The 25,778-nt window shown below is 50.2% G+C and overlaps 1 protein-coding gene across 7 annotated transcripts in view; it reads left to right on the plus strand.

Moving 5' to 3' along the window:
- Positions 1–6,886: 6,886 nt before the first annotated feature.
- Positions 6,887–25,778, plus strand: part of PUM1 (pumilio RNA binding family member 1) — a 63,459-nt gene continuing 44,567 nt past the window's right edge. For all 7 annotated transcript variants that reach the window (XM_061360610.1, XM_061360613.1, XM_061360614.1 and 4 more), the window contains exons 1-3: positions 6,887–7,030; positions 10,996–11,369; positions 21,918–21,986. In XM_061360610.1, the coding sequence (XP_061216594.1) occupies positions 11,007–11,369; positions 21,918–21,986 (432 nt within the window). In that variant the 5' untranslated portion in view covers positions 6,887–7,030; positions 10,996–11,006. The remainder of the gene's footprint in view (positions 7,031–10,995; positions 11,370–21,917; positions 21,987–25,778) is intronic.

Consider the following 25,778-nt stretch of genomic DNA (forward strand, 5'->3'; position numbering starts at 1 on the left):
AGCAGTGGCTGAACACGACCCCCCCCCGGCCGACACCGTGCCTTCAGCAGCGCTCTGCCCACCCCAGGGCACCCTGGGGCCTTGCAACCCCTCCCTGGTCCCTCCATCCCTGTGGGATCTTGGGGGCTAATCCACCCCATCAGGTCTGGCAGCAGAAGGAGGGCGACATCGGGATGTGGGGAATGGTGATTTGGGAGGGGGGAATGGTCGAGATCCATTGGGAAGCGATTGCTCTGTGAATGGAGATGAGCTGGGAAGGCTCAGAGGAAACTGGGAGGAAAACGAAGTTCCATGAAGCATCCCAGCTCCTCCCAACCTCCTTGTGCTCCTTTGCTTCCCAGAGGTGGGATGTGGTGTCTCCTGGCTCTGGCCCCAAGCCCCCCATTGGCATTTGTAAGCAGTGTGTGTGGGGGGGGGGGTGAATTCTGCCTCCCAGGGGTTTGTCCTCCCATCCAGGGGGTTATTTGGGGATATTTTTTCTTTCCCAACAAGCAGCTGGGAAGCACCAACAGCTGATGCTGCCCAGGCCCAAATCCCCCTGGATTTGGCTGCACCCCCCCATCAGCCCTTCCATCGCCTCCAGCCAAGCTGCGAACTCTACAGGCAATAATTTTTCCACCCTTTCCCTTATTTTTTTCCAAGGAAAACAATGTTTTTCAGGCAACAGATTCCCCCCTATCCCTAAAACACATTCCCAGCCCCAAGCGCTGCCCAGCCCCACTGACACCACCATCTCCAGGGTTGATTTTCCTCTCCAGGACCAAGGATGCTCTCGCTGACCTGCCGCGGGGTGGGATGCGGGATGCGATGGGGTGGGATGGGAGCAGTCACCCTCCTGCTCAAAACCCTTCTCCAAACCAGCAGGAAGCAGAAGGAAAAGCCTGGAATCATCCTAACTCATTCAGAGGAGCTGCCCTCCCTCCTGAGCTCGGTGGGAGCCAGGCACTGGTGCCGTGACCTTTTGGGTTTCCTTATTCCCCCTTTTCCGTTGGCTTGTTTTTATACAGGACTGTATTTGTAACGTGAACGAGGATTTCTTTTCTATTCTGTAACTGTAAAAGGTGAAGGAAGGTTTCAGCTGATGCTGTCCTGCTCTGGGGCATTTCCCTTCCTGCTGCACTTGAAGCGATTAAAATCTGGTGGGTTTTTTACTTTCGCCCCCTTTTTTTCCCCTCCCTCTTAATGCTCCCACTCGCTCCTCTGGGATCTGCAGCACCCAGCTTGTACTGGTAACCATGAGCTTCCTTTTCTGGTGTCCCAGTGAGATTCCACCTTCTCCCTCGCTGCCCTCTTAGGGGATTTCCTCCCTGGTAGATAAATAACAGAAAAAAAGCTGGAATTTGGAACAGCAGAAAAGCAGAAAACACACACGGGAGGGAAGGGGTGGATCCAGAGGGACCTGGACAGGCTGGAGAGGGGGGACAACGGGAACATCATGGAGTTAAACCAGGCCAAATGCAAGGTCCTTTCCCTGGGTCAGGGCAATCCTCAGTACAACCACAGGCTGGGGAATGGATGGGGCAGCCTGAGGAGGAGGACTTGGGGTGTTGGTGAATGGGAAGCTCTCCATGACCCAGCTTCAGTGAGCGCTTGAGCCCAGAACCCCCCCCGTGTGCTGGGTGCACCCCCAGAGCATGAGCAGCAGCTCAGGGAGGGGATCCTGCCCCTCTGCTGTGCTCTGGGGAGACCCCCCCTGCAGCCCTGATCCAGCTCTGGGGCAGCAGCACAAGAGGGACGTGGAGCTGTTGGAGCGAGGCCAGAGGAGGCCATGGAGATGCTGTGAGGGCTGGAGCAGCTCTGCTCTGGAGCCAGGCTGAGAGAGCTGGGCTGGGGCAGCCTGGAGAAGAGAAGGCTCCTGAAGGGGAGACCTTAGAGCAGCTCCAGTGCCTAAAGGGGCTGCAGGAAACCTGGAGAGGGGCTTGGGACAAGGGCCTGTAGGGACAGGCCAAGGGGAATGGCTTGAACCTGCCCGAGGGGAGACTGAGCTGAGCTCTTAGGCAGAAGCTCTTCCCTGTGAGGGTGCTGAGGCGCTGGCACAGGGTGCCCAGAGAAGCTGTGGCTGCCCCATCCCTGGCAGTGCTCAAGGCCAGGTTGGACACAGGGGCTTGGAGCAAGCTGCTCCAGTGGAAGGGGTCCCTGCCCATGGGAGGGGTTGGAACTGGATGAGCTTTAAAGTCCCTTCCAACACAAACCATTCTGTGGTTCTATAATGATCCTCCACACCACATCTCATCCCAACTTCTAATCATTAGAGCTCTGAAGCAAGAGGCAGATTAAGCTTTCCAGCTTGTTTGTTATCACTAAGTATATCAACTCTCAACAGGCAATTACATGAGTAAGCCCTTTGGAAGCTTGCTACCTTCTCAGTCCACATGACATCTTCTTGCAGTCCTCTAGCCTGACTGCATTTTGTGAGGAGCTACCTCTTTCCACCAGCTCTGTGTACCTCATTTGCACTGCACCAACAGCCCTGTGAGATTGACAGGAAGGAAGATCCGAGTTTCTCTTTACATCTCCAGAGCAAACAGGGCTGGATAACATTGAGATCATCAGATCCTTTCCCTGCAGACAGAGCTATTCATTGGAATATGTATATGTAATGGAAAATGCATATTGTTACTGGGAACATACAGACTGCAGAGTCACAGGGCTGCAATGCTCATCAGGGGACGAGCAGTGGATTTGGAAGGGGTCAGTTATCCAGAAGGTCTTCCTAGTCCCCAACCCCACTCCTTTGCTTCCAGCTTCTCCAGATCTGATCTCTCAGCTTTGAGCTGCCCACTTTGTTCTTGTCATTGGTGACAATGTGTTGCTGTTGCTGGGCTGTCGCAGTGGCCTCCTGGGGCCCTCCCCAGGGCACAGCTATCTGCACGCTGCACCTTCAAGATGTGCTTCCTGTTTTGCTCCCAGTTAACTAAAAACAACACCCCAACACGTTATCACGTAGAGATGAGCATCGTCCCCACTGCACACTCCTAGGCCTACATTTAGGGTACACTAGTGCTATATCTGCCTGTGCAACCTCAGTTCAGCCCCCTGAGGCACACACATTGGGATCCAGCCTTTAATTACTGCTTTGTAGATGAGGTTCTTCCCATGGTACCCATGGCCCAGTTAGGGCTGGATCTGCCCTGGGGCAGAGGGATGAGGGAGCTGTGGATATGAGACCCCCATGTCCCCTCATGCACAAGCTGGAAGGAGCCCACAGCAGATCTGGTGCTTGAAATGCTTTTACCTTTCTTCTCTCTCATATCTTGAATGATTTTGCTTGAATCCAGAGCACTAAAGGAGGGTTTGCTGAGTAAGAGAGGGCAAAGGGTGAGAGTGGAGCCTCTCTGCTCCCAGCTCGCCCCGGCAATACAACCAAACCACCCAGAGCAAGAGGCACCAGTGCCAGGAACAACACAGGAGTCTCACGGCAACAGGGCAGGGACAGGAGCTCAGGAATGGTGTAACACATCTGGCACATGTCCCACTTACAGGAACAAAATGGAGCTTCTCCTGCCCGGGCAGCTGCCAGCAGTGGCTCCATCCCGTCCTCGAGCCCTTTCTGAGGCTCTGGAGCTAAAAGGCTCCAATGAGAGCAGCATGATGCTGCTTTGCTCCAGCAAAGGCATTTCAGGGTTCCTCCAGCCATGCCATCAGTCTGCTGCTGGGCAATGCAATTTCAGGACAGCATCCTTTGGGGTTGCCACCACATATCCTGCCTGGCAGGGCCACTGGAGAACCATCCATCCTTGCTAAGGAAATACAACAGGGGATGGAAAGAAGGCCTGGGATGTGTTCTTTAATCAATTTATAACCAAAGGCTTCCTTCCAAGCACGAAAACAGCATTGTCCCCATTCACCCACCGCATCCTACCGGCCTTGCTCCCATTCCTGCTCCCATTCCCTTGGAACCAGCCGTATTTATGTCAGCACACCTAGGACCAGGCAGCCGGATCTATGGATCAACTCGAGTCCCTGAAAAGCGTCTCTATGCCTTTGTCTGAGGTTGTGAAAGCGGCTTTTTTACTCCTTAACATCTGTGACTCGCCAGGGTCCCTCGGCTGCGGGAGGGAGCCGGCGCTTCTGCACAGGGTAAATTAATCCTTTGTTGCTCCTCAGCCATTTCTTCGCTCGGGTTGGGATGGAAGAAAATCAACTCGTTTTTCTTCCTGCCCTTCCTGTTTACAGTGACACAGGGATTCTTCACAGGATAGCAGGGAGAGGTGCTCGGACTCTATAATGACATCGCAGCCTTGGCCAGGCAGCGGACAGTGGCTGTAAGGAGGGATCGGATAAGGGGTTCAAAGTGAAGCCCCCAGACCTCACCATGGCTGTGGGTTGGGGTGCAATGCCCACATTCACCATGGCTGGGGCTGTTTTGGGTGACTGTTCATGCCATTCTTGTTTTGAAGCATTTCCCCTGCTGCTCTGAAAAGAAGATGATGGGTGCAAAACCAAAGTGATGGGAGTGATGCACCCTCCATTTGCTGGGACCTGGGGAAAAGGCATGGGCTTATGTGCCCAGCATCCTCCCCAAAGGATGCACCAGCTGCAAACCAAGAGGAGAAAAGAATCAGGCTTATCCTGAGGTGAGACCCAAACTCCAGCTACAGGGCTGCAGGTCCCCATGTGCCATTGCCCTGCTTCTTTCTTCCTAACCCGAGTAAACTGACTGGCATCCATGGGTTTTAACTACTCATACTTCAACCACAGGATGACTCCTTCCCTCCCCCTCTCATTATACCAGTATAAATGTAATTATCCCTGGTGTAATTAACAGGAACCCTGTTTCTGGTGTCAGCAGCAGCCTGGGTCCGTGCTGCAACCCGCTGTGGTGTAGCTGTTATCTCTGGCTCACAGCGGAGGGTCAGCACTGGCTGGGGACTCCTGTGCTACCACCAGCATGATAGCTGGGCACCAGGAAGCCCCACCAGCAAGGTGGGGTGCTGAGGTTGCCAGTTTGCAAGCACAGCACTCTAAAACATGGCCAGGAGAGGCAAGCAGGGACCTGCCCATCTTCCCCTGGGCTCCACAAGTGAAGACACAGCGTGAGAAACAGCTCCCGAGACCTCTCATGCTTCACAGCTGGAATGTTTGTCACCTGGGAGTCCACACTGGTGCCTTGTGGAGCCTGGGATGTTCAGGGAGGAGGAGGGTGTGGGACAGATTTATCTGCTCCAGTGCCAGGGTGACACAGTTCCACTATTCACATCTCTGCTATGCCAAGAGGTTGGCTTTGCTCACCACCGGTGGTGATTTGGGGTTGCTGCATGGTCCACAATGGCACGGCAGAGCCAGGTTTAGGTCTCTACCAGCTGGAAGGTGGAGAACTGCTCCGGCCTCACATGGCTGATGGGCTGACTGCATCCCTGAGGCTATTTGCTCTGAGCAGGGCAGTGCAGCTCAGCAGAATAAGCTTTGCCTTCTTTAGGGATGCTCACTAGGAGAACCTGCTGACGTTCCTATCCTGGTGAAGAGCCTGGAGGCAGCTAACAGGAGCTACTTGTTGCACAGGATCCACGCTGCAGCCATTGTGGGGTGCTCAGGGCATGGGGGGGCCGTGCCAAGGGCCACACACCCATTTGGACAACATGGTCCCAGCAGAGCAGTTTATCACAGGGAAGTTCTGCCAGGTCAAACAAGCCACGCCAGCACTGGCTGAAGCAAGCTTTGGGTGCTGTACAAGCTATAAGCTAACTCCTTATCCTTAAGGACCCCATCACACCTGGCCTGGGGTGCTCAGCATCCCATGAGCTGTGTGTCCTTAGGGGTTCAGAGTCGGCTGCTTCCACACAGCTCCGGTGCTGTGGGTGCCTGGAAGAGACACAGAAACACCCACCACCCTTTGGGGAGAAGATGGATGCATGCCATAGAGCCAGCTCTCAGCTGGATCCGGCCCTGCTTGTGCTTAACGACTGTGATAAACCGAGGTAACTTCTTGCACCTGAAACCACAACCTGATTGCGTTGCCCGCAACAGCTCAGGATAAAGGGAAACCTCTCGCCGTGTCCTGTGTGGTTTGTGGGACCCTGTTGGCAGCTGAAGCCCTTTGAAACGCTGCAGCCGCCGCGCTGGGGTTGTTTTCTCTGTGTGCATGCAAGGGCATGTCCCGAGCGCTTCCCTGCACCAGCACCTTCCTCCTGTTTCCATGTATGGGTCACTCGCCTGGCCAAGAGGGAGAGGAAGCATCGCATGCGAGCATCGAGCGCACATGTTAAATGTCCCGTTCCCCCCCAAAACACGGGAGCCCAGCACCTCCATGGAGGAGGCTGCACAAAACCGAGCGCGGCCGCTCCCGACCGAGCTGCCCCTTTAACATGGAGGTGTTACGGCAGAAACTACCGCTCCCAGGGTGCAGCGCTGTGTTTTAGTGCCCAGGCTGGACCCGGAGCAGCGCACGCTGGGGTCTGTAGTTTCCTTACAGCCCTGGCTTTGTGGGGAAAGGGGAGTGGAAGGGTTTTGGGGGGGGGAAACACCCCAAAATCGTGCTTGGTTGCTGGTGCTGGGCTGGGAAAGGCGTGGGGAGAGCGCGACCTGCGCTTTGCGCCTCTGTGGCGGCTCTGTATGGGGGGCACCCGGGTGGGTGCTGCTGTGCGGGGCAGGGCGCTGGACGCTGCCTGACCTCCAACCAGCACCGGCCTAGGAGTGCGGGGTGCCCGGGATAGGGGCAGGGGCTCCACGACAGCCCCGTGGGCCCAGCAGCGCGGAACTAGGGGCGGCCTGAGCCCTACGACCACACCGGGGCCACGGTGGGAGCCGGGGCGGCTGAGCCGCGGCCTGGTCCCAACCCGCGCGGGTGAAGGGCCGCGGAGGACGGCGCCTGTCCCAGCGCTGCGGACCCAGGCCGGGCGCCTGTGAAGGGGCCGGGGCCGGCGGGCAGGGCCGGGCCGGCATCGCTTGGAGCGGCCTCGCCTTCCCGGCGTGCAGCGCGGCGCCCGTCCCCGCCGGGCCGCCATGTTGTCGGAGTGAAAGGCAGGGGGAGAGGCAGGCGGCGAGCGGCCTGGGGGGGGCCGAGATCCGTCTTCATCCTACCGCTCCGCCCGTGAGTATCGGCACCGGACCGGGCCCCCGCCGCGCCGCGCACCCCAACGGAGCCGCCGATGGGGCCATATTGGTGTGGGGGGGAGGCGGAGCGGCGCTAGGCCGCCCCGAAGGCGAGCGGCGGCGGGGCGCTGTGTCTGGCGCTCCCGCCCGGCTCCTTGTCGGCGCTCGGGGGCCGGGGCCTGGCCCCTATTGTTACCGGGAAAGGGGGGCGCGGCGGGCCCCTGCCTCCCGAGCGCTTCTCCCGGCCGCTCTCCGCCGCTCCCCGCTAGGCAGGGACCGGGGTGTTGTTGTGGGGGGGAGCTACGGGCCCATCCCGGAGCCCCCCGCCTCTGTCGTTCCCCCCCCGGGCCCGGCCCTCCGCTTGTCTCCGGTGGGGCTCCCCCTTCTCCTGGGGGGGGGGCCGGGCCCGGCTCTCCGGGAAAGGCCGGGGCTTTGTTACCCGGAGGCCCGGCCCGCTGGGGTGGGGGGGTGCGGTGGGTTCTCCCCTCCCCGGCCTTAATGGGGGGGGTCTCCGGGGGTCGGTGTTCCCAGGGCGGGGGGGCGAAGGACGGTGCCTCGGGAAGAGGGGGAGAGGAAGATGCAGACAATACTTCGGGTGTGCTGGTGACCGGGGGGTGGGGGTTGTGTTTGTGTGGGGTTTTTTTATCCCTTCCCCTTGTTTTTATCTCGTTTTCACGTAATAACAGCGTTTGGCTCTTTTTAATTGCAGGCTTGTAATTTTAAGAGTCTGTCTCTTGCCCCAGCCTGAGAAACAATCTGGGCTTTATATACATATCTATATATATTTGTAGTCAGTGTTTAATAACTTTGTTCTCAGCGGAGATTTTATTAGGCAGATCATGAGTAAGGAATTTCCTTTATTAAGACTGAGGGAGGTGGGGTACGGGGGAGGGGGGGGAGCATTTATCACCCAAGGGTTTCATGGTGCTTTCAAGCACCTCCGTCCGTGACTGTGATCAGTGTCCAGCAGCGTGTCCCCAGGCTGGGAAGGAAAACACAAGGTTTAACGCTCAAAGTTCTCTCCTAGGCCCACACAGCGCTGGAACAATGGCTCTGCTTTCCCATTCAGCCCAACTTTCCCAAGTAACCCACCCAGCCCCAGCTCCCTTCTCGGTCGTGATTGAACTTTTGGAAACACGCCTCTTGTGCTGGCTTGATTTGGGGATATTGCCTTATTTTTAGAGAGCTATTGAACAGGAGCAGGGAAGAGTCGAGTGTGGAGCTGTGCTCTGTGTGGATTAAATCTGCTTTAGTCAAGGCCATGCTTCAGACTTGCTTGGAGATGGCTCCGGAGTTTTTGTTGCTTGTGGAACGTCCCATAAGCTAAAGTATTTTGCCTGTAATGATAACACAGAGCGCTTTATTTACATGCTGTGTTTTTTATCGAGGGAAAAGGAAAATCGCAGGCTTGGACACTTGGTAGAGGGGTGGAAAGCTTTGTTTGGAAATACAAAACCTCCCAGCAGCTGGTTTAGGTTGGAAAAGTTTATTCCGTGTTTTGAGGAAGAGTTTGGGCCTGGAAAGGCTCCTCGGAGCCATTAGGAGCTGCGGGTTAGCGAATGACTGCGCGTTGTGTAGGTGACTGTACATGCTTGTGATGCTCTGTGTGCTTTGAATGACAGGATTCAGCTGTCCGCTGCATTTACCACGGCATTTCTATAAAAACCCGGCTTGGAACCAAACTTGAACTGCCCCCAGAGCTCCTTTCCCCTTCGCTCCCTTTCAAAATGTCGCCTGTGCCAAGTTTTCCTCTCGCCTTTGGAGCTGCCTTGTCTGGATCAGACGAAAGAGGAAGTGTCTGGGAGCAGGAGGCACTGGTGCGGAGCTGCACGGTGCCTCCACTGAGCCATTCGACGGTCTCACCCCCCCCACACCCCCCAAGTCTTTATAGCAACGCAGTTATTACTGATCTGCCTGTAAATGAAAGCAGAAACCACTCTGTGTTGGTGAGCAGGAGGTTCTTTGGGAGGCAAACAAGGTTGTGGTTGTGCTGCCTCCCTCTTGCAACTTTGTTTGCTGTGGTATTCCCCGTGGAAAACGGGCCTTGGTACAGTGTGCAGATATGTGAAACTCCTTACAGATTTGTAGTATCTTCTTATGGTTTTTAAGGCTGCCCAGAGAGAGCTTGCAACCTCTTTACACAGAGGCTGCTCAGGTTTCATTGTCAGCAGTTCATACACGCCCCAGCTGGGTGATACGTGAATTTCTTCCCACTAATTACTTACTTGGAGTTTTTCTTATGACATGACGGTGCTTTATTCCTTCATTTCGTGGTTCCAAAGGGTTTTGATAATGATTATTAAAGGGAAACTAAGGGAAAAACGCCATTAAATTTGAGTATTGTGTTCTTAAAAACAGGGTTTAGTAATATCAGGTGTTGTCACAGTGGTTTATGAAGTGGTTGGGAAAGACAGGAGGAGTTAGTTCTGTTGAATGCTGCTGGTATTTAAGTTGTGAAGGTCTTTGTATAAGAAACCTCCTGGAGTTGTGTGTGTGGCCGTGGAAGCTGTGTGTAGGGGCAGTTAAATCTCGTCTCTGCAGTTCTTCGAGTTGTTTTCTTGTGACAACACCCTTCTCAATGTGTGGGACAAACCTGACAAAGTTTGAGTCAAGATAGGACTTGGATTGTTGTTTCTTTTTGGTATCGACTTTCTTTCTCCACTGTTAGAAGATTGTTCTTGGAAGTTGCCTGTAGTAGCTGAGTGTTGTTCAAAATGACTCCGATGAGCAGAGAGCAAACAGAGGCTCCTTTCAGGCCATCAGGATCAGGGCCAGGGTTTGCAGCCACCAAGGTACAACGGTAATGTGTTGGGTTGTACGGAACACCCCCTACCCCCTGCCCCAGTGTCATCCTTATAACTCCTGTGTGGGATCTTTGGGGTTGTCTTTTGGTAACTGAAGCCGTAAACTAGTGATGATCTTAAACCAGTTCTGACTACAGCACAGCTTTAGACCCAGGTTTGGTTTGTGTGTGTGCTCTGCACTGGCTGAGTGTTGCATAACAGATGAAAACACTTCTCTGTTCACACGTGCAATGTCTTCGCTGCTCTCAGGATCAGCTGATAACATCTTCAATAACAAAATTCCACAGTTTTGTGCTGCTGGGATGTCATCAGAATACTGGGGGGGATAGTGAATTAGGGAGGTGCTGGGAGCCCACCTATCTTCTTGCACACAGATGATGTGGGCTGTATGCAAGGCGTTTGGGGTGGTTTCAGTGTTGGAGGGTTTTTGTGTCTTGTCCAGCTTTCCCCTGGTGCCAGTGGGACTGGCGCTGCTGGCTGCTCTGGAAGGTTCTGCGGGATCCTGGGCACTGGGAGATTACCTACTCTGTCTCCAGGGAATCTTGTACCAAGCAGGCCGGTGTGTTTTACTGTCTCATGACCCGAGCCAGCGGCTGAGTGCACAGGAAGGGTGCGTGTTGTGCTTGGGGCTAACTGTAGAAGTAGAAATCCAGGGGTTTAAGCTTGCATTTAAAAGGCATGCCTTGATATTTTGCATGACTGAGCAAGCACATGGTGATATTGGGGCTCGTGTATTGACTGAGGATCTGGCCTGTAAGGTGTCACATGAAAACAAGCACAGCAGGCTCTGAGGGTGGGATTCGTGTTCCACCAGGGAGCCATGGCACTCCAGTGGGTGTTGTGTCCATAGCACACACTGACATTCTGATTTCAGTGTAATGGGCCCCTTACACAAACCTTATGTGTGCTGATAAAGCTTTGGAGCACAAAATGTGGTGGTTTCTTTTTGACTGGCTTGCATTGTTAGGTGATATTTTAGTTGCTAGGTTAATGGAGCAAAGAATATGTTACAAGGAGTCGGGTTTGGCGTCGTGATGTTTCCCTGCCAGTCACGAGCTGGGTGTGTGATTGAAGCTGTAAAGCTGAAGCTGTAAGGATTTCATGTTATCTTTTCCTTCCCTCTTTCCCTCCATCTCCCCCCATCCATCCCCTTCCATAGGTGCTGGTGGAATGAGCGTTGCGTGTGTTTTGAAGAGAAAAGCAGTACTGTGGCAGGACTCATTCAGCCCCCACCTGAAGCAGCACACTCAAGATACAGCTAATCCCAACATGCCTGTTGTACTGACATCTGGAACAGGGTCCCAGGCTCAGCCACAGCCAGCTGCAAATCAGGCCCTTGCAGCAGGGACACACTCCAGTCCTGTTCCTGGATCAATTGGAGTTGCTGGTCGCTCCCAGGACGACGCCATGGTGGATTACTTCTTCCAGAGGCAGCATGGTGAGCAGCTTGGGGGAGGAGGAAGTGGTGGAGGCGGCTATAATAACAGCAAACATCGCTGGCCTACTGGGGATAACATTCATGCAGAACATCAGGTAAAAACCAAGTTCCCTGTTTCCGAATTCAACCTGTGAATGCATCGGGCTTGTGATAGATGCTTTTAATGATGCTTAAGCTGGTTGTTGGGTGGTTGAAATGGGCAACAGTTGTGCTTTTTTGTTTTCTCTTTCCAGGATTGTGGTGCCTCGGTTAGCTATAAGCTGAAACATTTTGGCTTTGGAGGGTGTTGAAAGCCCAGACCGCTCTGTAACAGTCAAATGCATGTTTGAAAAGTTTCTCATTCCCTTTATTGATTTGATTTTGTTTTCCAATGTGTGAACCAGTGTAGCAGTGCTGCTGCTGCTGTTCAAATCTGTTGCTGTAGTTAAATAATTCTTATGTAATGGCATTACAAAACTGCCAATGCATGGAGGTTGGGCTTTTACCATTCCCAATATTGAAAAACACCGCTCTGGAAGTCACTGGTAATGTGTTTTCCTGGGTTTCTTTGCTTGTTTGTTTTGGGTTTGGGTTTTTCTTATTATAATTGAAAGGGGAAGGTGCTATTCATGTGCTTAGCTGAACTGAGAACTGCCTTAGGTGTGTCAGGAAACATCTTTTAGGCACACAGCTACCTTCTTACAGCAACTTAATGTTTTTAAAGGGGTAGTGGGCTGGCCTGGGCCTCTGTAGTAGTGTTTACTAGAAGTCTGCTTAGTAGTTGCATTGTCAGATGTGCAGTGAGTTAAATGAGTGCATGACTCACTCTGGCTTTCTGTCTGTGACCTGTGAGTAACTCCTCAAAGGAGATGTGCTCCCTCTTCTAAGGGAGCACAAACTTAAGTGGAAGCACATTTTCACACGGAATCATTCCCACAGGCAGGAGAGCAGCAGACACAAAGCTTCTGCAACCTGCACATGAGTATCTCCTGCCTCTTGTATTTCAAGTAGAAGGGAACAAGGCTCTCACTCCTGTTGCACTGCCCAGGGGGAAGTGTGGCCATCCAGACCTTTGAAAAGCAAACGTTGCAGTGAGTTTTGCAACCTTGCGAGTGTTGGTGTGTGCATCAACAAAGAAGGAAATCCAGGTTCATTTTTGTCTGGAAGAAAAAGCATATGAAATCCTGCAATATGAACTAAGCAGCCAGAAGAATATTGTTCTTATTCCCTCATGTGGAAACAAAGGATTTAATGAAGTTATTTCAATGCAGTTATTTCCTTTAGAGTGAGGAGGTGTGATTTTCCTGTTAACTGGCCAAGTTTTCAGTCACTAAATGTAAAAGTTATTGCAAGAGAGAATGATGGAGATCTAAATGTGATACTTTCTGGTTTTCCCCCATGTGTTTTGTGATCTGAAGCTCAAAATAAATACAGTTAACAGTAGGACCTTGTTTGTTTTGCTTCCTGGTGGTTTGCACGTTGGCTGTAATGTCTTTGTCGCTCAGTCCTGGTGTTTAGTTTAAAGCCAAGAGGTGGGAAATCATTATGGATATCTGTTTGGTCTTGATTTCTGATTGATACACTTCCATTGCTGTACTCTTGGTTTTAGACTTGCAAAGATAATGCAGTGAGGGCCCTTGTTGCCTTGAAGACTGGTTCAGAAACTCAGGAGCTAAAAGCTAATGGGAAGTCAGAAAAAACTAATTATAGAGTAATACAGGTTAATGTCTGCCTGGAGCTTGGGAGTTGTAATTAAAGATAGAGGGATGCTTTAGTTGTTGAATCCCAGTTTCTTCTTCGTTATAGATGTAGACAGGCACCTCTCTCTATGTTGGTGATAATGCTCCAGTGAGTTTAACCAAATGATAGTATTTCATCATGTGTTACTATATAGCTACAAGTGCTGTGAGTCAGAACTTATTTACTGTGTCCTTGATTTCATTTCTCATTGTGCTGGCCTCATTCGTTGGTACTTGGAGGATGGAGTTATGCATGGCTGTAATAGGGATGACTTAAACTGAAGCTTCTCTGCTCCCAAGGAAGTAGATTGTATCCTCTTGTTATGAACAGCAGAAAAATGCTCATTCTTTTTGTATTTTCCCTTTACCAGAAGGTGAGGGGAGGCAAATTTCAATATAAAACTCAGCAATTAAAGATGCTGCTGTCACGTTGCATCTTTAGGTATCAAGGTTAGCCCATCCACACAAATAGCATACATTACAAATTCCTCTTTGTTCTTGCAGGCACTGAAGTAATGGTGGAATCAGAGGGTTTTTTTTTCCCCAACTGAAATCACTGAGCTCCTAAACAAAATTCCTATAGACAGGCTTGAGAGATCTGGGCTGGTTCAGCCTGGAGGAGAGAAGGCTCCTTAAGGGGAGACCTTAGAGCAGCTCCAGTGCCTAAAGGGGTTGCAGGAAACCTGGAGAGGGGCTTTGGACGAGGGCCTGTAGGGACAGGCCAAGGGGAATGGCTTGAACCTGCCCGAGGGGAGACTGAGCTGAGCTCTTAGGCAGAAGCTCTTCCCTGTGAGGGTGCTGAGGCGCTGGCACAGGGTGCCCAGAGAAGCTGTGGCTGCCCCATCCCTGGCAGTGCTCAAGGCCAGGTTGGACACAGGGGCTTGGAGCAAGCTGCTCCCGTGGAAGGGGTCCCTGCCCGTGGCAGGGGTTGGAACCGGATGAGCTTTAAGGTCCCTTCGAGTACAAACCATTCCATGGTTCCATGATTCCATGAAAGCTTGCATTTCTCTTTCCAAATCCAAACAGCCATCTACAGCTCCTGAGGGGAAGAAAAAACTGGTCAAGATGTTGAGCTGGCAGAAGTTACCAACACTGAGCAGGGGTTTAGGGAAGTTGGCTGGGATTTCTGGGATAGGGCTGGTGGAGGCATGTGTGTGCTTGAATTGGAGCAAAGGGAACGTCCTGTGGTGTGGTCCCTTCTGAATTGCAGCAAGTGGCTGTGCTCAGACTGTCTGGATTGCACTGAGGGTAGTATGGGAGCTGTTTAGTAGAAGCAAATGATTTTAGGCATTTGCTTGCTCTGAGAACATGTTTAGTAATTGGAGACAATAGAACTCCACAGGGATCATCTTGTTGAATGTGGGGAATTTTTCACATGTAGTTGGTGAAGAATAGTGGGAGCAGCAGGGCTGGGACTGGGGTTTATGCTCAGTTTTGCCTTACGGCAGTGTGACCATGGAACTTCTTAACTGGGAACTTGAATTCAAGTGGAGACAGGAGGTAAATCTCCTGGCCTGTCTAGAGCACAGCTACCCAAACAATGCTGCTGTGGAAGCTTCTGGATTTGATGTTTGACTGTGTTAGTGCCTGTTGGCAGGCACTGTGCCTTAAAGTCATGGCAAGGGCCTCTAAAAAGAGCCTGGAGGCTAAGAGAGGAGGAGCCCTGGTGTTTGTGCTTGAAAGTGAAACACAGAATCATAGAATAGAGTTGGAAAGCACCTTAAGATTATCCAGTTCCAACCCCCTGCCATGGGCAGGGATACTTTATCCTAGACCATGTGTAATGAATGGGAACCTAGGTGAGAGTTGATTCCCTCTCATGGCTGAAAGGCAGAACAAAGGATGTTATTTGCCACAGTGTAGGCAGAGTATATATGTTTGTGTTCATAGTGAGTGTCGGAAAGAGGCAGGAAAACATAGGTGTGCAGCTGTTCTATGACCTTTATACTTGGCTGCATTGGAGTGCCTGGCCAGTGCTCTCAGAAGTGGACAACAGTGAGATGATGAGAAACTGCACGGGCCCATGAGCAAATGGAGATCTGGCACAAAGCCAGTTGTTTTGATAAGGGTATAAAAGCAGAACCCTCTTGTGGCCATGACAGAAGCCTCACCTATGGGTGGAGGCAGCGCATAGGAGCTTTCCCAGCTACCTGGGACTCCTGGTTTTGGCTGCAGTGGGGCTTCCCAGCTGGAAGTGTGGACCTGGAGGATGACTCAGTGGTAGCTGGTGATGTATTTCTTCTTAAACTCTGTTCTCTCTATACAGTAATGATTTAATGCATTGCTAACTTTCTTCGGTACTTTGCTTATATACCTGTATCTCTGATTTGCTTCATTATACTTATTCACTGTAAGAGAAATGTTTACCTAATTCACGTTAGTGTGATTGCTTTAGTGTGCTTACTGGCTTTAGTGTGCTTGTTTGATAAACTCTGCATATCTTACAGCTAGTGTGTGGTGACTTTGTGGTGCAGTGTCTGTCAGCAGAACACCATGTCACCAAGGATCTGTCCAGCCTGGCCTTGAACACTGCCAGGGGTAGGGCAGCCACAGCTTCTCTGGGGCACCCTGTCCCAGTGCCTCAGCATCCCCACAGGGAAGAACTTCCTGGGATCTAACCTGAACTTCCCTTGTTTAAGTTTAAACCCATCACCTGTTGTCCTGTCCTGTTTGAGTGACAGTTGACTCTTCAGGACAGAGATTTCCTGATCTGCCCCTGGAAAGCATTTGGTGTGTGAGGGCTGCTGGGGTCCAAATAACCTGGCTTGGTGTCTCCTGGAGTTGAAGGCAGAGTCCTTCATGTACACTGTGTGTTAGCACATGGGGCTCTGGAAGGCAGCTTTCTGAGGTGTGTTTCATTAAAAGTCTTCAGTTCTCATGCATACTTCCTCCTCTCACGGTGTTAGGGCTTTTCTTAATGCTGACAGTGAAAAGGCTGTGCTATTCAATACACAAATGATTTACAACTTAACTCTCCTGAATGAAATGTCTCATTTGGCTGATCTGTTTCACAGATTTCCCCATACTAAAGGGTGGTTTTGGTGAAGGGGAATTGGAATATTTCATTTGGTCTTTTGCTTTATATTGCCCTTTGAAAATCCTTCCTGAGCTAGAAGGAGCATGAGTGAAGTTGGATATTTAAGGTTGGGTGTTGGAAAATCCTAATAGTACATACAGGGAAGAAAAAACAATCTGAAATCTTCAGAAGGGTAGTGCAAGAACTTGCTTCCTCAGAATCCATGGGTTTCCCTGTCCCTGATAGGCAGTGGGAAGTTACCTGGCTCTAGTTGGGATTGCACAAGTGCCCTGGTGTGCTGGGTCTGGGATGTGTCTGTGGTGTGTCATAGGATGAGAATCGTGGAATCACAGCATAGTTTGGGTTGGAAGGAGCCTTAAAGCTCATCCAGTTCCAACCCCCTTCCACGGACAGGGACACCTCCCACTAGAGCACCTTGCTCCAAGCCCCATCCAACCTGGCTTTGAGCTCTGGCTCCCCTTTGGGTGCTTGCTCAGGAAGAGCAAAGCTATTTCCACACTATTGAATTTACAGATTTCAGTGCTTCAGGATTTCAAGTGTTTCAGTTTATACCTTGTGCCCAAGTGTGTTTTGAATAGAGTTTCATTAGAACACACCTCCTGCCCATTATCTTCCTCTCCTCTCTCCAACTTTGCTTTTCCCTTTTCAGCTCTTCCATGTTTTGCTGCATTGGTGTTGACCTCTCTGTGCTTCGGCAGCACAGGTTGTGATAAAAGGAGTGTCTTTGTAAATAGGTGAAGGCACGCTCCATCCAGGGTAACCTTGTCCTCAAATCTGGCCCAGTTGATCTCAGCTGCTGATGGAAATCTCCTTAAGGAGCTGTTCCAGAGCACTGAATGTGGTAGTGCCTGTATCTGAGAACTTGCTTTGATGTGTTTGCTGAGACACTTTTGAATTGTCTTCTCTGACTGATGATCTCTGCTCTGTGATGAACTGCTTTTGTGTGCCAATGTCATGAGATGCTGCTCTCCCTCTGCCAAGTGATCTCCTCTCAGCTATCACATTTCTCCTCTTCCTTTAAGGATAACTTCTGTTCTAGGGCAGTTGATTCTCTTGGGAGCATCTGCCCATGTTACTTGCCCTGTCCAGAAGTTGGGCTTCAGACCTTGATTCTGCCCTGGGTGAGGCTTGACTATTATCAAACCCTCAAATGAGCCTTTTTCACCATTGCCAGCATGGGCTGGGGCCACTTCCATTCTCCTGTGACAGAGGTAGGGAATGAGATGTAGCCTTTCCCTTCCTTACACCTTTGTCCCTCTGAATTTAAACCTTGGTAGATCAGAATAGGGGTGGGAGTGAAAGGAAAAGCCTTCCCAGTGGTCAGATGAGTCAGATCTTAGTGTAGCCCAGAGTGCTTGCACAAAAACTTGACCCAGACATGTACCTGGGAAGCAGAAAGTGGCTTTCCCAAGGTATTACCAGCTCCAGCAGGACAAAACTAAGGTTGCTGCTTCGATAATGATATTCTGGAATTTTGCACCCCAGTATGTGCCTGAGACATCTCTGGGTACCTAAATTCCACATTCATGTATCATAGATACACCAAGTGGTTTGGGTTGGATGGGACCTTAAAGCTCATCCAGTTCAAACCCCTGCCACGGACAGGGACACCTTCCACTAGAGCAGCTTGTTCAAGCCCCTGTGTCCAACCTGGACTTGAACACTACCAGGGATGGGGCAGCCGCAGCTTCTCTGAAGCCCTTCCCTCTGTGAATAGAACCTGAAGAAACCCATAATCAATGTGAGAGGCTTCCTTGGGTTGATTCCTATATCCTGCATCACTCATCACCTTGGCCAAATGCCACAGCCCTCATGAGCCACGGGTAAGTTCAATAGCTTTTTGCTTCCAATGCTAATGGGAGTAGCAATTCTAATGGTGAATCTTCTACTACAAAAATAGTAGTTAAACCACCTCATCCCATCTACTACTTGTGCTTTCACATTCTTTTTATCCACAATTGTTATGGGAGAAGACTAGAAATAGTGCTGTAATCAGTCAGTGGAACAAAGGATCTGAACCCTGGTCTAGTTGTTGGTGGTGAGCCTGTTATGTGTAGTGCTTGTTTTCACTCGGTAAATACTATTTTTCTCTCCTAGATACTATATCTGTGTGTGTGTATGTGTTCTCAGATGTCTTTTAACCAAGGAGCTGTGAGCCCTTCAGAGCAGACAGGCGCCGGCAGCTCTCGCAGCTGAGTAGGAGGCATTTGTTTCCTTCTGCAGTTTGGAAACCTTTAGTTAATTGAGAAAGCTTCAAACTTGGGAGTACATTAGTCACGTGCCACTAAATATTTAAGGTGTTCAACCAATTTTATATATATATATGTCTATATAATGTATATAATTTTTTTCTAGCCTCCGTTCTAAGGAGCCTCAGCAGCCTGAATGTTCTTGATGTTTCTTGTTCTTCCTGGATCAGTACATGACTACACCTGGATTCCTGGTGCAGTAATGGTGACTTCTGTTGAGGAATGTTTTACTCATTCAGTCTGGAGAAGAGAAGGCTCCTGAAGGAGAGACCTTAGAGCAGCTCCAGTGCCTAAAACCGCAACAGGAAAGCTGGAGAGTGGCTTTGGACAAGGGCCTGCAGGGACAGGACAAAGGGAATGGCTTGAACCTGCCCGAGGGGAGACTGAGCTGAGCTCTTAGGCAGAAGCTCTTCCCTGTGAGGGTGCTGAGGCGCTGGCACAGGGTGCCCAGAGAAGCTGTGGCTGCCCCATCCCTGGCAGTGTTCAAGGCCAGGTTGGACACAGGGGCTTGGAGCAGGCTGCTCCAGTGGAAGGGGTCCCTGCCCGTGGCAGGGGGATGGAATTTCTTATCTGTTGTCTTCTCACGGAAATAAGCAAATGCTATTCTGAGATATTGCAACATTTTGATCTGTCCCAGCAAGTGTCACAGTAACAGCATTTCCCTCATTACTCTGTAGGAGTAGGACAATGAGGTGGTCCCATCGCTCTTGTGCCGAGCTCAGATAGTGGGGGGGCTCCAGGAGCATATCCAGCTCCAGTGAAGCCCAAGAAAGGGGCCTTTCCATGGATTTGTGCTCCCAGCACCTGACCATTTTGTTTGCTGGGATGACAGATAAGTTCAGGGTGCTCAGAATTCCTTCTGGTAGGATCTGTGGGATACCTGGAGTTGGTTTGCTTGGCTGGCAGGGTGGCAGCCTGCAGTCTGCCCTGTAATCCACTGTAGATCAAAGAAGCCTTGAAAGCAGCCATCTACATGTTCCAACTTCCCCAAATCCTGTCTTTGCAGTGCCTGGCCCACCTTGGGTTTAGCAGATGCTGTCCTGGAGGTTTTGCCTCCTGGTCAGAAGTGGAATTGGGAGAGAGGGAGGGTTAAGCGCTCCAATGGAAGGGAGAGTGGGGCTGGATAGATCCTGGCATAAGGAAGTGCTGGGGGAGGAAAGGGTTAGCCTTTGTGAAGCAGCAGGGAGAGGGGAAGCAGGGACACTGGACAGCCAGGGCTTCCAGAAGCATCCTCTGGTTTGCTTTGCTTGCCCTCTTTAATGTAATAGACTTCATAGCAATAGGTTAAACCCTCTTAGTCACTGTTACCACTAATACATGCAGATGTTGGATCTGTTTAATGTTGTTCAACATCAAGAAAATAGAAATCAGAAAGCCTCAGGCTTCCTGCTGCACTTGTCGAGACATTCCCTTCCCATCATCAGCTGGAGGATTTCTCAGCTGGTTCTTCCTCAGCTGCTTGTGCTCCAGAGCACTTTCTGGTCTGTCTGTTTGGGTTTATTCCTGTGTATTTGGCTGGGGTTTTGCTCTGTTTGCTTCCACCTGTCCTTTCTCTTACTGGGAAACATCACTTGGCATAAAGAGGAGGAGAAGATCCCTTGTGATGAAGAGTGAAGGCTGCTCTGTGATAGCTGTGCTGTGTGTCGATGTAGGTTTATATCAATCCTACATCAGGGAGGAGTCCTCAGTGTACAAGGCTGGTGTGTGATCCCCAAAAGACCTCAAAATGTGCTATGGTATTGCACTGTGAAGTTACAGATAAAGGTCATATTAGCAACCATATTTGCTTAATATAAGGTGCAGTATTAACCTGATTGTTGACATTAATATTTACTTAAAATTACAATTCAGCTCCATTGCTGGGAGCTCCCAAGTGGGAAGTGCCCCTTGGATTATTACAGAAGAAAGGTAAATGTACTGTTGCTCTCATGTTAGGTCCTTCACATCCCTGTTTAGTAATTGTAAGGACAGTTTGGGGTCCCTGCTGCTGTTAATGTACCTGACTACAGGATTCCTTTTGACAAGTGCCATTCACCCCCGTGGGCCCTGTTGGTGCCTGGGTTAAGATGAACGGGGCTTTGCAGTGCCACGTGTCCCATTGGGTGCTCAGATTTGTTGCTGCTTCCTAGGGGCACATGGGGGCTGTCACAGGCTTCCCTGCTCCTCCTTTGCTCTGTCACAGCTTTTGGGCACTGGGGACATCAGCCCCCAAAGGGTGGTTTGTTAAAGGGGTGTAATTGGTGTGTGTGAGTTGTTGCCTCAACTCTCACCATCTCTCATGGGTAATTCAGATCTCAGGCAGAAGCTCTTCCCTGTGAGGGTGCTGAGGCGCTGGCACAGGGTGCCCAGAGAAGCTGTGGCTGCCCCATCCCTGGCAGTGCTCAAGGCCAGGTTGGACACAGGGGCTTGGAGCAAGCTGCTCCAGTGGAAGGGGTCCCTGCCCATGGCAGGGGTTGGAACTGGATGAGCTTTAAGTACGTTTCCAACACAAACCATCCCATGGTTCTATGATTCTGTGTTATTTTTTGTCTGCTTTTGATAGTGAGTGGGTCAAGTATATTTGGGAAGATGGATGCAGCTCATTTCTACTGTATATTGTGTAGCAGGGAGGTCAAGATGGCAATTTGCCATCAAGGGCATGCTTAAGGACAGTTTCCTTCAGATTCTGAGGAGAGGAGTGGAAATACCAGTGCTGTGTTAGGTGTGCAGTTATACAGCTGGAGTGTACTTTGCTTTCATCTTTATCCTCCTTTTTGCCCTTTACCACTCTTATCTTGGTCTCTGTAACCCCTGTAGTAATCAGTTATCTAAACCGGTTTGGGGGGGTTTTGTCCTATAGACCCACCACTGGTTGTTCCTGGCCTCCTTCATGCCTTGAGTCCAGTGTTGGCACAACTAAACCCTATGCACAGATCATCATCCCCCGTGAAGAGCCTGTGAGGGGCTGCAATGAGCAGAGGCTGTGGATGCTTCATACCTAATGTTCTATAAACTGTCACCCCTGCTCTAGCAGAGAGGTGCATCAGATCTGCTGGGTTGCAGGGATTGTGTAAGCAGTGAGTAGGAGGTGTGTAGTATTGCTTCGTCTGTGTGGATGGTGTAGTAAGCACTGCCTCAATACAGGGGTGTTATCCGAGGAAGGCAATAGCTTGGGCTGGGTCCTGGCATGTGGTTGAATGTCTGTGCTTTGTCCTCTGGTCCAGAGTTGGGTTTTTTCCCTTGCATATCAGTGTAACCTGACTAGAAATCTACCTGGTTTATACAAGAACCTTCGTGATTTCTCACCTGAGATGATGCTGACTTCCTTGCTTAAGCTTTGACTCCCTCCCCTGAAATCTTCACTGTTCAACGTTAATCTTTGCATTAAACTTTATCACAGGCTTTAGATTTTGTATGTCTTTTAAGTAATTGCTGTTTTTTCCTTTTATTGTGTGTGTATAAATCTAACACTATATACCTTATAGCTGGGAGTCCTAAAGGTAAGTCATCTTTTGGAGCTCAGTAACCTTGTCCTGTGCTGTAATATGGAATGTAACTCTTCATCTCTATCAGAAGAATTGCTGTGAACTCTGATTATCACTGAGCCAAACCCTAAATCCAGCATTTCCTCATGGGCTTTTCTTCCCCTTCTCTAAATAGGTACGTTCCATGGATGAACTGAATCATGATTTTCAAGCGCTTGCTCTGGAAGGACGGGCTATGGGAGAGGTAAGTGAAAGGCCTATAGGAAAAAACAGTGGATTTTGAGGGGGGGAAGAGGGAAATAAATCACACTTGGAGAGGCTGCTGGAATGCTGCTGAATGTGAGAGGTCTCCATTGTGGCTGTGAAGCTCTGTGTGTGTGTGTGCTTTAACAAACAAGACTCTGCCAGGCTGGGCTGCATCTTGGTAGGAGGAACAGCTAAGCCCTCCACCTGCTGTATCATCAAACAGCAAGCCAGTGGTTGTAAGAGAACAGTTAGAAACATGGCTTCTGACAAGTGGTACAATACTTGCAGCGTGGTTATTTTGGGATGCAGTGAGCTCACACCCTATCACGCTGTGGGGTTTGGTGGCTGCTGTTGTCTGCTGCCCTGTTTCCACTCCCAGCCACCTTTTGACTCTTGGCACCAAGCACAGGGCTGTGTTTAACAGTGGGAGTCACTGAGCAACGGAATCAAGGGCTGCAGAAGTGCCAAGTGCTTTGGACAGGTCAGAGGCCTGAGCAGGAGTTGTCAGATGTCCTTTCAGTTCTGACTGCACAAACCCAGGCAGGGCTGCTGTAACCTCACTGTGCAATAAGGAGGTGGCAGGTCTGGGGGAGATGGCCACTGGTTTTCTTTGAAAAGAGGGAACTTATCTGTTTTTAGGGTGACTTGCACAGCCCATTACTGCATTGGCTGTGCTGTAAACTCGTTATTCCCTTTCCCTTTATAGGCAGTCCCTTCGTACGCTTGTGGATGAGAAAGTGCTGTCTTGGAGGAGGATGTTAATGTACAGCAGGTCAGCTTGAGGGAGGCTGTGGTTTTGGACAGCCTTCCACTTGGCATTCCAGTCTGTGGAGTTCAGACCAGTTTCTCTCCTCCATATTCAGTCCATCCTATCTCTTAATTACTTTATGAGCCAAGTTCATAAAAACTAATCCCTGAACTCCAAAATTATTGGAGAAAACAGCAAACCAGGACTGTTGTGGGATTCATAAGAAGGTGCCCTCTCTCAGGTGAAAGACCTCAGGGTGCTTGCAGCTTAGCTTCGATCCTTTCTTCCTTCTCTGGAAGATCTTTACACTGAGCTGCATGTTAACTTGACAGTTCTTGATAGGAAAATGTGTTTCTCCAGGTTATCTTAACCTATATTGAGACACTTGACTTCAGAGTAGATGAAAGTGATTTACAGAGGAGAAAACATGCCATTAAAAACCTGTCTAAAGCTGTGGAGCGCCAGCTGAGGTGCCTCCATGTGAAGCATGCCAATGGAATGGTGGGGGTGGGAATGTTCACTCCATGCTATTTTTTAACACCTCGCTTGGGCAAGAAGTTCATGTTCTGATATAGAGCATCCAGGCTCTTTGAAGCCTGGTGAGGGTAAGCACAGCACTTGTTCTGTGGTGTTAGGTCACGTTGGCTTCACTGCCTGAAGGCACTCCAGAACATCACATCATGGAATCAACATGGTAGGAAAAAGACCTTTAAGATCATCAAGTCCAGCCGTTGGAGGATGTGAGGTTTGCCTTTCAGTGCTGATTCATCTTCGCCACCTTCTCCTTGTACCTGTGATGCAGAAGGTTTGGAGATGGCATCCTTCTGGCACTGGGAATGTGTGTGGTTTTCCAGGAAAGGTGACATCTCACCTTCTCTTCTTCACAACTTCTGTTTCTCTTGTATTTCTTCGTCAGTCTCACAGTTTCCTTTCTTTATCCATTGAATTTTCTCTGTATTTCCCAAGGTATTTCACCATTGATTCAGCTGGCTGATCTAAGGAGCTGTGTAAACAGAGATTCCTGGAGGATATAGGCCATGTTCTTAAACTACAGGCTTTGATTTTGTGCAGCATGCCCTGGCTGTTGTTCAGATGCTTTAGCAAGGCACTAAGGAGGTGATTTCCACCCCTTCTCCTCCTCCTTCTGGAATGTGAAGGAAACTCGTGGAGAAAGCTGCTAAGAAAACATTTGAGCCTGAAATAACTGAGGAAAAGAGGGAATTTGATTTCTGTTTCTTTATTTAGTGTCTTCTGAACCTGTAGGAAGTGTCAGTAATTCCATACTTTGAGGTGATAGTGGAAAACCTGGAGGGGAAAGATGAGGAAGAGTGCTTCATCACTTAGCGTGTCCTTTAATCTTCTCCTGTTCTTGATCTTAGTCATTGTAGTGATAAAAGGAGTCTGTGCCTCTGAATATGTAAGGGCTTTGTTTTAAAGGGGGCTGTCAACCAAATCTCTTACCTGCATTTTGACTGCAGGGTGGGTAATATTTGGTGATGAACAGATAGTTTAATCTGGGAAAAGAAAGAATAGCTTAAACCCAAACTTTTATCTGTGCCCTGTTTCCAGTTTCACAATCCCATCAGCTAGCATCAGACCCCCCTAAATTCCTTTGTGCCTGGAAGTGTGATACTTTCAAGTGTGAGATTAAAAGAGGAGCCACAGAATCCCTTTTGCTCAGCTCTAAAATGGAAGAGATTTGGGCCACTGATAGTGGACATGGTCAGTGATGTTGAGAATAGCTTTGTGAAAGGGGTGTCTGTCCTTGTTTGTTCTCCACTCCTTTGAGTGCTCTGTGCAGGTTGAAGCTCTAATGGAGGAAGTCATTGTGGGGCCTCAGTATGAGCCACACCAGGATAATGCAGTCTGGTTTTGTTCCTTCTCAGCAGATGTTGAACTGGGAAGCAGTAAAAAGGAATGGTGTAGAGCAGTTAGTGAAGGAGGAGCATGGTGCCTCAGGAGTTGGATGTAGGGGCCGGTTGGTTTTGATGCTTTAGCTGATGGACCAGAGTGAGTGTGCATGCTGCTTGTGGGGTCTTGGTGCTACAGTAATGATTTATCTGAGGCTTATCATGGTCTGTGCAAGTTCTCTCTCTGGCCTTCAAGACAGGGGAACTGGGTACCATAGAATCGCAGACTGGTTTGGAAGGGAACTTAAAGCTCATTCACTTCCAACCCCCTGCCAGTCAGGGACCCCTTCCACTGGAGCAGCTTGCTTCAAGCCCCTGTGTCCAACCTGGCCTTGAGCACTGCCAGGGATGGGGCAGCCACAGCTTCTCTGGGCACCCTGTGCCAGCGCCTCAGCACCCTCACAGGGAAGAGCTTCTGCCTAAGAGCTCATCTCAGTCTCCCCTCCGGCAGGTTAAAGCCATTCCCTTTGTCCTGTTCGTACAGGCCCTTGTCCCAAGCCCCTCTCCAGGTTTCCTGCAGCCCCTTTAGGCACTGGAGCTGCTCTAAGGTCTTCCCTTCAGGAGCCTTCTCTTCTCCAGGCTGCCCCAGCCCAGCTCTCTCAGCCTGACTCCAGAGCAGAGCTGCTTCAGCCTTTTCAGCATCTCCATGGCCTATTCTGGTCTCTGGGCATCTGCTCTTCTTCACATAAATCCCTTTTATCTGCAGCTTTGCAGCACTGAACATTGGTGCAGTATCTCTGGGGGCCCATGGCCAGTGCAGAGGCTGGGAGAGGTGTTTGTCATCAGTGAGTTACAGCATTTTGAACTGCAGCAGCATTCTTGGTTTGGTGGTGGGTGATTCTGTGTGATAAGCCTGGGTCTGCAATACAGAAGCAGCTGTAACTTAACCCAGGAGGGTGGGAGGAGGAGGAGAACAGAGAGACAGGAGGCAGCTGGTAGGTACTTCCCTTCGAACATGGAAGGGATTAGACCCAACATTTTGCAGTATGAATATCAGGGGTAATGGTGAACATCACCCTGCACTTGAAATGCTGTAAGGAATATTTCCCATTTCATCTGTTGAGCATTTCTTACTCTCTAGTGCTGTCCCCTATGGGTTTTAGTGCACATGGTGGGGGTTCTGGGCTCAAGC

Source organism: Neopsephotus bourkii, unplaced genomic scaffold (assembly GCF_033783945.1).
Source record: "Neopsephotus bourkii isolate Nb327-2 ecotype Australia unplaced genomic scaffold, CSIRO-AGI_Nbou_v1 NB_1036, whole genome shotgun sequence".
Lineage (NCBI taxonomy): Eukaryota > Metazoa > Chordata > Aves > Psittaciformes > Psittacidae > Neopsephotus > Neopsephotus bourkii.